At 37.7% G+C, this 15,290-nt stretch overlaps 2 protein-coding genes and 2 non-coding genes across 4 annotated transcripts; all 4 read right to left on the bottom strand.

Moving 5' to 3' along the window:
* Nucleotides 1-572: 572 nt before the first annotated feature.
* Nucleotides 573-4,431, bottom strand: rps5 (ribosomal protein S5). Its single transcript, XM_074614482.1, has 6 exons — nt 4,308-4,431; nt 2,869-2,972; nt 2,324-2,533; nt 1,694-1,822; nt 956-1,054; nt 573-685 (listed from the first exon to the last, which is right to left on the bottom strand). Coding segments are annotated over exons 1-6 (612 nt in total). The 5' UTR covers nt 4,309-4,431; the 3' UTR covers nt 573-616.
* On the bottom strand, nt 1,137-1,268 carry LOC141755082 (small nucleolar RNA SNORA3/SNORA45 family). Its single transcript, XR_012590790.1, has one exon. It is a non-coding gene; the product is annotated as a small nucleolar RNA SNORA3/SNORA45 family (small nucleolar RNA).
* LOC141755081 (small nucleolar RNA SNORA3/SNORA45 family) lies at nt 2,611-2,741 on the bottom strand. Its single transcript, XR_012590789.1, has one exon. It is a non-coding gene; the product is annotated as a small nucleolar RNA SNORA3/SNORA45 family (small nucleolar RNA).
* Nucleotides 4,432-5,406: 975 nt separating the features above from the next.
* Nucleotides 5,407-14,657, bottom strand: ppt2b (palmitoyl-protein thioesterase 2b). Its single transcript, XM_074613196.1, has 8 exons — nt 14,197-14,657; nt 12,613-12,766; nt 11,791-11,886; nt 10,067-10,174; nt 9,645-9,728; nt 8,729-8,813; nt 8,118-8,172; nt 5,407-7,767 (listed from the first exon to the last, which is right to left on the bottom strand). Exons 1-8 carry the CDS (start codon nt 14,374-14,376, stop codon nt 7,624-7,626), a joined length of 906 nt encoding a protein of 301 aa, XP_074469297.1. The 5' UTR covers nt 14,377-14,657; the 3' UTR covers nt 5,407-7,623.
* Nucleotides 14,658-15,290: the final 633 nt, after the last annotated feature.

Raw genomic sequence — 15,290 nt, 5'->3', positions numbered from 1 at the left:
CTCAAGCGCACTTGGGTTATGCAGCAGGACAATGATCCGAAACACACCAGCAAGTCCACCTCTGAATGGCTTTAAAAAAAACCAAATGAAGGTTTTGGAGTTGCCTAGTCAAGCCTGGACTTAAATCCAATTGAGATACTGTGGCATGACCTTACACAGGCCGTTCATGCTTGAACCCTCCAGTGTGGCTGAATTAAAACAATTCTGTAAAGACGAGTGGGCCAAAATTCCTCCACAGCGATGTGAAAGACTCATTGCCAGTTATCGCAAACGCTTGATTGCAGTTATTGTCGCCAAGGGTGGCGCAACCAGTTATTAGGTTTAGGGGGAAATTACTTTTTCACATAGGGCCAGGTAGGTTTGGATATCTTTTTTCCCCTAATAAATGAAATCATTTAAAAACTGCATTTTCAGTTATCTTTGTCTAATATTAAAATTTGTTTGATGATCTGAAACATTTAAGTGTGACAAATATGCAAAAAGAATAAGAAATCAGGAAGCGGGCAAATACTTTTTCACAGCACTGTATGTGTAGAAGTGCATAAAAAGAAAAAGGACTCATGACATCAAAAGAGATTTCTTCAAATTTATTTGTTTTGTTAGAAAGCGAGCATGTTTAACGGTTGGACTTGGCAACTCTCTCCAACTCGTCCTTCTTCTTGATGGCGTAAGAGTTAGATGAACCCTGAAATGAGGAGAAATTGCCAGTTTATTATACATCAATGTGCGTCAACATACTCACAGCAAAATATAAAAGGAGGACCAGAATTACAGACGGCATTGTGTTTCTCACCACCTTAATTACAGGTTATGTGTTATATCCATTAACATCAAACATCAGAAGGTTGCAGTAATAGGTATTATATTATAGTATTGAGTTATCTGCAACAGTGCTACTTATTCTACATTGCACTTTGAATCAGAATGATCATGCTATAACTGGATAAACTGTTACCTTAGCGGCATTGATCAGCTCATCAGCCAGGCACTCAGCGATGGTCTTGATGTTCCTGAAAGCAGCTTCTCTTGCTCCTGTGCACAGCAGCCAGATGGCCTACAAGACGAGAGAGAGAGAGAGAACAGGACATTAGTGACTGACGGATTAACTTTGGTGTAATAAACACTGTCCGGTAGTGTAATGTATCTGAGTTGGTGATTGACTGAGCCACAACAGAGTACAGCCAATGAATAAGCAAAGATATTTTCTCTACGAGCACTCTAGCACACCAGGACAACGGGTAGTATCAGGGCGTGACTCTAGCCTCGCTTAATGCACAAAATACAAAATGATTACAGCCAAAAGGAAAATAAAGCAGCTTTCAATTAGAAAAAGATTAAAGGAATATTTGATGGTGAAAAAATTCTAGACAAAGACTGTCTAGCGGTTTAAAAGCAGCCTGTGTTATATCTTTTACATGTATTATACTGTATATCTTCTAGTGTCAGCTCTAATTCAATGAAATGTAGTTGTAGTCATCTGGCTGATGTTCACCAATTAAATTAAGTTTACTGAATTCTTCCTCCCACTTGCACTTACAATGGGCACAATTTACAGCTCATTTGCAAATTATGTGATGGCACAACACCTTTTTCAGTGTGGTCTGATGTAAGAGGATTTTCTTGAAATGCTGCATATTGAATCAAATTCAAAAGAACAAAAACTTTCACATAAAAGAGTAATGAGTGTGGTTACCTGGTTGACTCTGCGGAGTGGCGACACATCCACAGCCTGCCTCCTGACGGTACCAGCACGACCGATACGGGTGGAGTCCTCACGGGGTCCACTGTTGATGATGGCATTCACCAAGACCTGGAGGGGATTCTGGGGACCAAAAGAAAAATTTGTTAAATATTTCAATCAATGCACAACATGTGGCAACATAACATCAAGAAACCTGCAACTAAGTGACTGGGCTCTACTGTATTTTGTCTCACTCCAAACAGTGACATCTGTAATGTGCACTATGACTGAAAAATCAAAGTGAAACAGATTGTAAAAGTATAATTCAAAGTACAATAACTAGTCAGTTTTTGACTAAGTTACTTTATTGGTACCTGCGACATAATTAACATCTCTAATGTAGTTCTCTTCAAATTCAATTAACGGATACAATCCGAGTTGTCTCAAATGCAAATGTTTATTATAATCTGCTACAACGTGTTTTTAGAGCAGGACAAACTTAAAACTAGATAAAAATCAATTTATAATTATAATTTTACAATTGATTGCTTCCTTTCAAATATCAGCCATGATCTGCCTTACATTGTGCTGCACACACAGAACAAGAGTGACAATTGCTGTGAAAGTTAGTGGTAAACATACCTCTCCGGTCAGCAGGTGGATGATCTCGAAGGCGTGCTTGACGATGCGCACGGTCATCAGCTTCTTGCCGTTGTTGCGGCCGTGCATCATCATGGAGTTGGTCAGACGCTCCACGATGGGGCACTGGGCCTTACGGAAACGCTTGGCGGCATAACGTCCTCCAGAGTGTGGCAGGTATTTGGCGTACTTCTCTTTCACAGCAATATAATCCTGTAGAGCACAAGGGGTGATTTAAACATCATGGTTTATGGAGATTTTAACCCAGTATTGTTGGAAGTAGGAAGAGTTAATGTGTCTGAGTTGGTGATTGACTGAGCCACGACAGACTACAGCCAATGAATAAGCAAAGACGTTTTCTCTGCGAGCACTCTAGCACACCAGGACAATAGGTGTGTCCAGGCGTGACTCTAGCCTCGCTTAATACATGACATACAAATATTTCATGACAACAGAAATGAAGGGATGTTTAATGGTGAAAAAAATCCTTCCCAAAACTGAAATTTTATAACAATTGACACAAGCAGTAACTGCCTCTCGTTGCTTACCTGCAGGGAGATGTCATTGATCTGGACATCGTCAGTGCTCCACTTGCCGAAGAGTTTGATCTCTGGGGACTCAGCCACAGCTGGGGCAGTCTCCCACTCAGTCACTGAGGATAAAAAAAGAAAGAAAAGTAAGTGGTCAATTCAAGCCAAGTGAAAATAACGCATTACACTTCAGACAGCCATGTGTGCACCCCAGTCACCCCCTAACATTTCAAATCATTAAGATTGAAACTCTCACATCACATCAGGTTGTCTAATCAGAATCAGAATCGTATTTATTGCCAGGTGTAAGAGGTATACACTAGGAATTTGCTTTGGTTATGTTGGTGCAAGTAAAAACGGTATAATAACAGAAGAATATATAAATGCTAGAATAAAATAAGAATAAAAAATTGAAATTCTACTAATATACAATATACGAAATAAGTATGTAATATTAATTACATTAAGAAATTGCTGTAAGTTGTCTGGTTGATATTGATCATTATCAATATATATAATACATTACCACAACCAGACCAACTTACACACCAAAAACTGACAATAACCTGATATTTTCAGGTGGGATTTCATTTCATTCTCACTGTGCAATATCATTTTCCACTTGTGCAATTTTGTTAATAGTCTGTTTATTGTCAATACTGTATATACTGCTCCTATTTCTATACTTCCTTCTATTTAAATGGTTCATATTTTGTTTTACTTTGTTTAGCTCTTTTTTTTTTTTTACTGTGTTAGCTGATGCATCGTTTTTTTGCACTATCCCCTTTGCTGCTGTACACTGCAAATGTCCCCACTGTGGGACTAATAAAAGGAATATCTTATCTTATAAAGCGAACTGGATCCATCAGTCACATTTCATCAGCTCATCATCAGATTGGTAGCTACACTGCTAATCTACACCAGTTTTCATGTTAACCTACCCGACGTTACACACACACCGTGACACCGACTGTTTTAACATGTCTCTTTAAACCCAGATCACCTGATTAAAACGTTATGATTAAATATAATGTCAGATAACAGGTGAAAGACTCATTTTCCTAGCAGGGCCCGAGTTGAAGCCTGCTAATTAACCATAAAATAGTGGTATTTTAAATGTATTACCAGTGGTGGTGTTTTCTACTTACAGGACGTACTAATAGTAAGTGAACTATGGCAACATTTAGTGGAATAAAGCACTGCTAAGTGAGATCTACGGCTGTGGCTGATCAACATGCCGCATCCCACATGTGGCTAACGAGTTAGCAGCATGCTAAAGCTAAAGAGCCGTTGTGATCGTCCGTTCAGCTCTTTAGCGCGAATAAAACAACATTACGGACAAAACTTGATGTTTTTTTCTTATTATTCGGACAACGGGAGTTAGTATCGCTTGTAATTATCCGAGAATGGTCTTTTTTCTAGACGTTTGAAGCGATAAAATGTGAATTTTGACTCACTTGTGTCTGCCGTCCTGTACCTCTCTCTTCTCTGAGACGGAAAAGGGCCTTCGAGCGGCGCCGTGCGCAGATATCCGGTGAGCTGGCAGGGTGACTTCCGGTGCGCAAAGCATGTAGGGAACTGTAGTCGTTTGTGTAGTTTGAGCGGAGAAGAAGATAGAAAATAGTTTATTTTAATAATTATAAAAAAATACATATTTTTCTAATTTTTATCTTTTTGTTTTTTGCATACATTCTGTCCTTTTAAAAAAAAATAATAATAATGTATTTATTTATTTATTAGCTAGACAGTAAGCTTACATTTCTTCTTTTGCAAAAATGTTTATTTTTTATTTATTTATTTCTATTTTTTTTAAATGTATTCTTTATTTTTTTATTATTATTATTATTATTATTATTATTATTATTATTATTTTGTTTTATTGTTTTATTATCTTGACAGTAATATTACATTTCTTCTTTTTCAAAAATGCAGCATATGAAACTAAAATAAATAAAAGAAAATCTGAAATTAACTTTACAGAAGTACAATGAACTGTTTCTAAATGACAGCCAACATATCTTTTGCATTTTTGTGCTGATGTTTCTTACAGCCATATTTTCAGTTTAAAGGGACTGGACAGGATATTCTCAGAGCTAAACTAACTCTTCTGTAGTGTGTAGTGTGTAGTGTGCGCGTATGCACGTGAGAGTGGAGCGAAAGAGCGAGAACGAGCGTGGTGTCTGACTGAAGGCAGGCAGGCAGAGGATCAGAGTACAGCAGAGACTCCGGCCCTGGAGACCAAAGCTACGGTCTCCCCCGCGTCCTTCGACCGAGGCCAACACTGTTTTGCACGACGGGCTTCACTAGATAGATCTTTGCGGTTTTGGTGCTTCCGTGTAGTTTGTGTTGGAGTCTGAGTCTGAACAGCGTGGCCACACGCGAGCGTGCATGGGACACCGACCCGGATTGATTTATACGTGTAAGAAGTTACAAACAGTTCCTTTAATTATCAACTCTCATGTGCTAGTTTTTTGTTTAATTTTTTAAGGTGGCAGGGTTCAGTTTCCTGAAGTAACTAGACAAGGACTATCCGTTGTAATAAATTAAGACAAAAAGTGATGTTCAAAACTGTCTTTTATTGAGGAATTGACAACATTTGACACATTTTCATTTGCGGACCAAATACTGTAGAAATTGTAGGACACAGAGTCAAAATAGTAGTTTCTGTTTGAGATTTTAAAAAATTGTCTGTAATCACACTGACTGTTTTTAAAGCAAGAAAACTGAACAGAGAGAGGAACATCCCTTAAATCCATACAGTAGGTTATGCAGTTAGGTTAATTAACTTGTACAAGCATACATGAAACACAGTATGCAACAATATCAAAATAATACTTAAAATCTAACAACTTTAAAACTGTTAAAATCATCCCATCTTCATAATTTCCCTTCTCTTTTTATCTGGTTAAACATTGTGCAATGCATACTTTGCTCATTAAAATTCACTTCTTCTGGTTTTATCACACAATAGATATTCCCATTCCTTTTTGTTCTTTTGAGAAACATCTATCAAAGTACATAAACATCTAACAAAATGCAAACAGTTAAGAGAAACCGATCCTTTTCCGACAAAACAGACAAACATGACGGTTGCTCAAAACGCCTGAGATATCTAAATGCGATGGGAGGTAAAGAGCGCCACGTACAATAGTCGGGTGGACAAGTAAACACTAATATAGCACTGCCACTCTCCGGTCACTCTACATCCACCCCTCCATGTCATTATTTTTAGCACCATCACTAAAGGCGGTGCGTCGTAGCACCTCGGTATGGTACATGAAACACTGAGGCAATGAGGGGAAACTTTTAAGGCTTAATCTACTAAGCACTGCATGATAATGATACTAAACAAGATATTCATGATGTGCAACACTAAAAGAAACAAGGAAAACATGACCCACCTCGGGTTAAAAATGGAAGACTAAAAAGATATAAATTACTGCATCACAAGATGAGCAGGGCAGTGAGACTCTACATGTAGACAGGATGGCAGAATGTCGCTCAGGCACTGTTGTGTTGTGTAGTGTTTTGAGGTATGTGTGACTAAACACACACAGACACACACTTGGATATAAAATATATACTGTATGTATGTTGGCTCGTTTTCATGCAAATTTAAGGGGCACTCCATCTATTTTTGCACATAAAGAGCGGTCATGAGGGACTTTCTCAGCCTGAAAAAAAACAGTAAAATGTCTTCCGTCTTCAGCCTCTGCTACATTCATTTTTGACCCTTTAATCTGTCTCTTAAACGTCCCTATGCTTCACTGATATGCAATACTAAATTTCTGGAGTGTGCCTTTAATGTCTGATTTGCTTTACTGTTGCAGACGGTTATAACATAATAGCAGTTAAACCGTCCTAAAGTTTATGGGAGCCTTTATATTTGTTGCTTCTGACAGTTTTTTTGTTTTGTATACTTATTTTCTGAGAAAATATCTTCGGCACACAGACAGATATGTGCTGGATTTGTCTGACAGCAACAGCACGATTTAACAGAAATAATTAAAGGAGCAGTTTTGCTAAAAAAAAACTTAAACTTATTCACTTATTCCGCCTATTAGCACCTTTAAAGTGCACTAATTAACACATTATATCCTGTTTGTTTTAATCTGTTTGTGTAGTTTAATGATATTTTATTTCTTGGCTGGGAGCAATACCTTCGTGGAGTCTCGCTGCTGGTTGCCTAGCAACCTCACCGTCGCGACAAGACTACGGAACTGCGTTAACTGCCAAGAAATTGTCCGGCACATAACCTCCTTTTACACAGCCGTTTTTGTACAGTTTAAACAAACAACATATAACATGCTTATCAGCGAGCCTTCTGACAGAACCAGGCTAGCTGTTTCCCTTTGTTTCCAGTCTTTATGCTAAGCTAAGCTAATCATCTGTTGGCTGCAGCTTCATATTCAGCATACAGACATGAGAGTGGTATCAATCTTCTCATCTAACTCTCTGCAAGAAAGCAAATAAATATCCCCAAATATTAAACTATTCCTTTCGCAGTAACCTAGTAGTTACTAGGATGAGCATGAAAAACTAAATGTATCAACAAAAAGTACAAGGAAAAACAAATACCAAGTGATTTCTAAGAACTGTAATCCCCAAAAATTTAGATTACATCCTTAAGAGTACACTCACAGATGTTAGCGAGAATACTTTAAAGTGGTTGTAGAGGCAAGATTTCAAACATAGTTGAAGTTTAGAGCTTATGAAATGACAGGGTGTGTATCTGTGTGTGTGTGTGTGTGTGTGCTGCAAAATAGTTATGTTCTACACCAGCCATTTCTCCATGCACGTGTCGAACACCGTCTCATTCGAGTGCCAATACACGTGTTCGACTCCGGGAACGGAACAGATGATCAGATCTCCGCGAGCCGCCAGAGTCTTCAGACCGAAAACATCTCTTAAATACACCTGAAACAGGAACAAAACCAATGTGATTCAGGATGTGTTCTTCTTCTTTTTAAAGTTTCACCATTTGTACTTTTTCAAACTAGGTATATCATCCCAAAGCAATTCATAATGGAAGAATGATGTGCTGAATGTGGATGGGAACCTCCAAACATCAGACATTAATGTGAGATGGTGGACATCAGTAAGGTCAAATCTGTGCAGTTGCAGTGGTGAAAAATTCACCACTGCAACTTTGGTGTCTTAGATGTCCACATATGCTTGTGTATGACACAATAAACAATCCAAAATATTAGTAATAATCACAAAGGGCATTGAAATAATATAAAAAACAGTGTCTGATTTTCACTCACGTCCTGGTGCTGCATCTCAATGACGGTCTCGTTGTCGTCAAAAAACCCGAACTGACTATAAATCAGGAGAGAGACAGAGGGATGATAATAACGTGTGAGCATCACATGAGAGTCATCTGAGCAGCCACAGCCATAAAAAGAAAATCTTTCGAGGCATAGTAATGTGTGAACGGAGCATAGAAAGTGTCATGACACCGGAAAAAAGATATCATAAAAGGGAGAAAACTCATGTTGTGTATGAATCAAAGTGAACTGGAAAAAATAATCTAATCTCAACAATTTAAGTGGCTTTAAGTGCAGGAATAATACTCAATTAAATGAATTAACTCTGGTGTTTCACAAGTATTTTAGCATAAGGGTTAGTTTTACATAACTGTGTGCCTCCAGCGTATACGGTAGAAAGATGTTAAAGCATTTGAATGCATAAGATGACACCTCAACTTTCACTATCAAACAGTCCAAAAATGAATCCTGTGCTGATTCCTTGCAACAAAATCATGCAATGTGCAATGTGTCAAAGATAAGAATTGTTTTGTCTATAAGGAAGATTATTACATGAAATCATATGAAAATATTTTTGAGGAACTGAACAAGACAGAGGAGCAACTCACCTCGACTGCCAGGGAGTGATGACTCCGTCGTCCGGTCCTCCGACCAACACCAGCTTGTCGATTTTGAGGAAGTTCTTCTTCCACTCTGAGATCGAGAGATAAACTTTATTACACTTTATTAGGTATCGCAATCCAGTACAACATCTCTGCCATGAACTCAAAAATGAATTAAAACTGTGAGGTAAAGTATTCTTTGTAAAGTCCCCTCTCTTATTTTTTTAATGTCTTATTTTACTTTATATTTTTCAGTGAAATCGTTTTTTTTAAATCAGTTTTCTTACCCCTCAGTCCGTCTCTGTGCGGCTGTAACAAGTGAATTTCCCCACTAAGGATCAATAAAGTCCTATTTTATCTTATATTATCTTAGTTCCTCAGTTATGTTTTTTTCAAATAACGTCTGATGAATTTCAGGTAGCATACTCCCAAAATGGATTTATAGTCTCTTCTTTGAATTAAACCCCTCATTGCAGTGTTGATCAACGTCACACAATATTAAGTTACCATACGTTTGTTATAAACAAATATAGACAAGCGTATTACTGCCTGTTTACTGGAAGTCAGAACCTACAGTATGTAATTAATGACAGGTGACAGTTGTGTTTATATTCTTGGTATCATTAACTTGTGATGAGTTTGCCTGTGTTTACTGTAGTCTCTTTGCATGTGTGCAACTTTATTTGTACCATGCGTGACTAAATAAATACTAAATGTGTATTTTAGAAAATATTTGTTCGTATTAATCAGTCTTCCTAAGAATCGGCTGATAAAACAAGCACAATGTCCTCTTCCTGCTTATTGATATTTCTTTATAGTCACAAGCTCACTCACTGTTGCGTCATCAAGATAAACAAACACCCACTGATAGTTACAGTCATTAAACTTCTGGATGAGTTTTACCCACAAGGAATGTGCTGACCTGTTGCATTTGGATTGGGTCTGTCACTGTTGAGCAGAGCCAAATAATCACTGCTGTTCACGTACATGTCTCTGTGGTGGGGGTCTGGAGGAGGAAAACAAACAGACAGTATGTCAAAACACTTGTTTACAATCTGACAATATCACATCATTCAAATCCCTCCTCAAAACCCACCGGTTTAAACTGGCCTACTCTCTCTAGTACTCATCATCACCCATCCTATGTGTCTGTACAATTATGTCTCTGTCATGTCCTGTTGTTTTTATATTGTTTTATCTGTCTATGTTTTAATTGATTCTTGTAAGGTGTCCAGAAAGGCGCCACTAAAAAATAAATGTATATTATTGTTTATGAAACTTTCTTAAACTAAATCTCATGTCTTTGAATCTGATAGGATTATAAGGAATATAAATTATTCTCACCGTTCCAGTAGTTGCAGATGGAGATCCTCTGACCTAATGAGGTGTAACAGAAGTGGAAGAGGTTGGACTTCACAAACTCTGGGAAGAGGTACCTCAAGTAGTCCGTGTCTGAGGAGACAAAGAGTAGGATGAAGAGCAAGCTTGAATCTCCTGTAAAAGATTTTTTGGCCACATGGTGGGCAGCAGAAACAAGTTGAGAAGACAACATTGACACATTATCACCCTTTATTTAAGTTGATATGGCTAACTTGTTAGCAAACTGTTGCTTATTTACATCTCGAGCACTTATAGGGCAAAATTTCATTCATTTGGAGTTGCGTCTCTGTCCTCCAGATGAATGTAAGTCCAATATTCACTCTTCTTTTAGGTCCATTTTTAGTCTCAACCAACTCCTGAGGACATACACCGATCGGTGGGCTATATTAGACAGAAAGTGAACATTTTGAACTTTGTGTTGAGAGCAGAAAAAAATGGGAAAGCGTAAGGATGTGAGCGACTTTGATAAGGGCCAAATTGTGATGGCTAGACGACTGGGTCAGAGCATCTCCAAAACTGCAGCTCTTGTGGGATGTTCCCGGTCTGCAGTGGTCAGGACCTACCAAAAGTGGTCCAAGGACGGAAAAACGGTGAACCGGCGACAGGGTCAGACATGAGGCTCATTGATGCACGTGGGGAGCGAAGGCTTCCGTGTTGTCCGATCCAATAGAAGAGCTACCGGAGCTCAAATTGATGAAAAAGTTAATGCTGGTTTCCGATAGAAAGGTGTCAGAACACACAGTGCATCGCAGTTTGTTGCGTATGGGTACCCATGCTGTCCTAATGTTATGGCTGATCGGTGTATATGTCTTTTCAACGGCTAAAAGCTCCACTGTGTTCACCAGATCAAATAGTGTACGTGAGTTTTTAGAGCTTTTCCACTGAAAACAGCTGCCTGCTGCAGCCAAAAAAAACAACACATCGAGAGCAGTGAGAACCAAAAACAGTGAAGTTGAGGTCTGAACAGCTCAACAATGAGCTGAAACTAACTATAAAGCTTTGTGAAGCCGAGGGGAACTGCAGATTCAGGTGATAATTCTCTTTTGGTCCATTACTACCCCTTTCACATTGTCTTGATGTTGACATTTGACACATTGGTATTGTTACATGCTCCCCACGCCCCTTTTGATCATGCTGATCTTGTCTCATGTCTCACTCATGATCTGTGTTTCCTCTCTCCAGGTGTGGCTGCTCCGGTGATTGGGACCCAATAAAGAGGAGGAGGGGATTTGTGATCACTCTCTCTTCCCCTCCCTGGCTTGGCAGCAGCAGTAGCAGTGGTTTAGTGACCACACTGTAGCTTTTTGTTTTCTTGCTCTTTATCTTTTTCTGGTGGTCTAGTTTTCGTGGTTTTGTTTCTGTTTGTCAGGGTTTAGTTTGGGAGTATGTTGTTTAGAGGTAGAGGGAAGCACCTGGTTCCGCTGGCCCTATAAGGGCTGGGCCGAGGTGGCTTCCCCTCTTTTGTTCCTTTTTGCCAGCTCACCAGTTTAGTTCGTTTTGGGGAAACTTTTTTTTTTTTTTTTGTACTTAATTCGCTTTTGTGTTAATCATGGTCATATTTCTGTTTGGTTATGTTCGACCTCCTCATCAACGGGCTTTTCTCTGGGCCGTAACAGGTTTTATACAAAAACATTGAGTATAGGCGCTTTAAACACAATCACGTATTCAGCCTTTGAAGTCAAACCCACCTCCATATTGCCCGCCCTGAGGCGAGGACAGAGAGATGAAAGTCTGGACGTTGTGGTCGGAGAGAGTGGAGAGGATTCCTCTGCAAACCAGCCCACCTGTGGAAAAAAAAAAATAACTAATTTTTTAACCCCAAACCAATGCATGCAGTTTTTAATATTCAGGGCCGCAACAATTAATCTGCTTATTTTCTTGATTAAACTTAATTTGAATGGCCAATAAAAAGGGCCTATCACAATCTCTGTAAGCCAACAAATGTCTTCTTTTGTCTGGCCTAAAGATATTAAATCAACTATCTCACAAGACAAAAAAGCAATTGCTTAAATAATGAATTGATTATCAAAATAGCTGCCAATTAATTTCCCTTCGATCAACTAATTGATTTATCTACTAGTTGTTTCAGCTCTAATCATATTAATTGCATGCACTGTACGCCATTAATTTGCATATTCATGGTCCAGTTAGTTTGACTTTCAGTACAACATCTATAAAAACATGTGAAATCGCAAAGAAATTAATTTAAAATCTAAGGTCCCTCACAGAAATACTTAACATCTGTGATAACAGGTCAGCAATATGAGTAATTTACTGTACATGTATGATGGGCAAAGTCATCGTTATATTTATTTCTTCCCCTGGTTTCTATTAACTGGAACATTTAGCTGCTGGCTGGGAATTTCCAACTCCTGACTGAAGCATAAATCACAAGTCATAAATAAATCTCTTGTGAAGCCCCAGTGCAGTACATACCAAGACTGTTTTATAATCTTAAACAAATACCACATTCATGTCTCTATTTCGCTGGCAGCGATGCACTCACAGACCTTGAGAGTAGCAGATGAAGTGGACCCCGTCTTCTGCGTTTTGCATTATTGGGTAAATGGCTGTCTTGAATCCCTCCACCTGCTTCCACAGGGGCTGCAGGCTGGCACTTCTGTCAAACAAGTCGATGACCGTAACATTTGTTCCTGGATGAGACTGCAGGAGAGAGAAAAATATGTTTTCACTTCATGAACAGGGTGTACTGTTTACTGGGCTTGTAGGGAGGGACTGTGTTTGAGTAATTCCTCCTCATATTGTTGCATGAGGCGTTAAACAAACACAAGAAATGACACGCAAACCTCAGCATTAAAAGCAACCAACCCTCCTGTGTTATCAAATGTCCACAGGGATGTTTCAGCTACTAATTGATCAGGATGTGCTTTAAATATTGATGATTCATTAGGCTGTTTGGTAAGAAAGCAGCAGCACACGCTAACAGAGACACACAGAAGTCTGAATTTCCGCTTTCGATTTTCTTTTCCTGCAGAATTATATGCAGTCTGGTTTCAGCCATGAGCTTTCTAATACAGCGGACGTTGAAAAAGAGGAACTTAATCTTGGGTTAACCTCATCAACATTTGCAGGAGTCCCCACAAAACTTCACCACATCCTCCTTTTTTCAACCAGTTACTCCCAATGCAATCTTAAACTGTGTGTCTGTTTCAAAAGGGTGTGTGTGTGTGTGTGTGTGTGTGTGTGTGGTTTGGAGGATTCAAGAAGGAAAAGCAGGACAGGGCACATTTAACTGTGCATTTTGAGCTTGATTACTTCTGACAACTTTACTGAATAAAACCTCCTGTGCACAAACTAATTCTCACAGATTTAATGTACCAAAAAGGCCAAATTAGCTCCACAATAGCATGGCAATTTCCTTTTTTTTTTATATATACTTTATTTTCTCCCTTTTTTTGAGGTTGTTTTTTCATATATGCAATTTACAGTTCGTAATTACAATAGTTTATAAACCATTTTTTTAAGTAGTTGAGCTTATAGACAAACTCATTAAGTACACTAGAGAAAACAACGTCAACATACAAAATTGAAATAAAATTAAGAAATAATAATAATAATAATAATAATAAAAAGAAAGAATATCATTTAAAAAAAACACAAAAACAATAATAATACAAAAATAAGAGAGTAATACAAATAAATTAAATAAAAATGGCAATTTCCATAAACAAATTACAGAATAATACAGTACAAACTACAGGTTAAATTAAACCAGCATAACACATTTTAAACTCTATAATAATACATTTAAGTGCATGAACCTACATTATAGTACTAATCCATCACTTTCATGTTGTATTGCTGCAGGATTGATGGAGAAAAGTAGTCACATTTACATTACAAGACAATCTTCCTACTCTACCATTATGATTAAAGCTGATTAATGTGGCACAGTGTGTATATTGCATGATATAGGAGCACGTTTAGCTGATAACATGTGGTGATATAAGGCCTGCAGTATATATTGTATAAGGTCAACCCCTGAACAAAATGTACAGGTTTATACTTTGCTCCAAAATATCAACAAAACAAACCACATTGAAGAAGTTTTTCTCTTTATTCCGACCACTCACCTCGTTGATGAACCGCTGTAAATGTATAAAATCCCCTGAGCTGTCGAACAGACCGTGCACTATGATCACCGGCTTGTACCCGACCACTGCAGCCCAGAAACACGCACCGAGGAGCGGATACAGCAGCCAGGTCGACCCGCTGCTGCTGCTGGTCCTTCGGCTCGAAAAAGCAGAATTCATTATAATGCAAACAAAAAAATTTTTTTAAATAAAAAGATGCTTAAAGGTTAACTAAATAAATTAAATAACTTAAATTTTTTTTTTTAAATACAATTTAAAAAATAAAAAATATAAACTAAAATCTTGATGTTCGGCTAATGTGCTCTCATCTCCATCTCCGTTTCTCCTCAGTATCTCTTAAATAATTCTGCGTATTTGTTACTTCATAACAACTGGAACAAGAACAGGTAAACAGCTGCTGAGCTTTGCTTTGGTTCCTTTTGTTTGTTCCGGTTTTAAATTAAACGTGATGCGGACGCTGGTGACGACATTTCCGGTTTCAAGCTCGTCCAATCAGCAGCGCGGACACATGTGACGGGCCCTCTGTTATTGATTAGTTATAACAGTAACAGTCATTATAAAAGGTATATTATGCAGTGTTTAATAATAACGTAGATAATGTTATTATACAGATGTTTCTTTTTTTTTATCCAGTAACGTATCATTAATAAATAAACAAGTGCAATACTTCAATCAATGCAATATACTATTTTTTTTTTTTAAATGCCTGTGCAATATTTTTTATAGTATGCAACCTCTACTGCTCCCATATATATATCTATATATATCTATATATATATATAGCTTCTATAGTTATCATATACCAAGTACTTCCCTTATTAGTATACTGTATTTATATATATATATATATATATATATATAGCTTCTGTAGTTATCATATATAATCTTGAATCTTGATATTTAAAGTATTATTTTGTGGTTGTATATTGTATGTCTTTAATGCACTATTTGTACATATTTCTTATACTCTCATTTCTTATTCTTCTTATTAACATATATTGTAGCATTATGTTCATCATTTACAAGTTCCTTATTCCTTTATTTCTATTTTCTTAAATTTATTTATGTTTATA

Source organism: Sebastes fasciatus, chromosome 17 (assembly GCF_043250625.1).
Source record: "Sebastes fasciatus isolate fSebFas1 chromosome 17, fSebFas1.pri, whole genome shotgun sequence".
Taxonomy (NCBI): Eukaryota; Metazoa; Chordata; class Actinopteri; order Perciformes; family Sebastidae; genus Sebastes; species Sebastes fasciatus.
The sequence above is the reverse complement of the archived record's forward strand: the minus strand, read 5'-3'. Positions and strand labels throughout refer to the sequence as shown.

Coding starts and splice junctions, on each gene's coding strand:
- rps5 (XM_074614482.1), bottom strand. Junction 2,534..2,868: donor TCAATGACATCTCCCTGCAG/GTAAGCAACGAG, acceptor TGTGCTCTACAG/GATTATATTGCTGTGAAAGA. Junction 686..955: donor AGCTGATCAATGCCGCTAAG/GTAACAGTTTAT, acceptor TCCTCATTTCAG/GGTTCATCTAACTCTTACGC.
- ppt2b (XM_074613196.1), bottom strand. CDS start 14,376: ATGAATTCTGCTTTTTCGAGCCGAAGGACCAGCAGCAGCAGCGGGTCG. Junction 10,175..11,790: donor TCAGGGCGGGCAATATGGAG/GTGGGTTTGACT, acceptor TTGTCTCCTCAG/ACACGGACTACTTGAGGTAC. Junction 8,814..9,644: donor ACCCAATCCAAATGCAACAG/GTCAGCACATTC, acceptor TCTCGATCTCAG/AGTGGAAGAAGAACTTCCTC.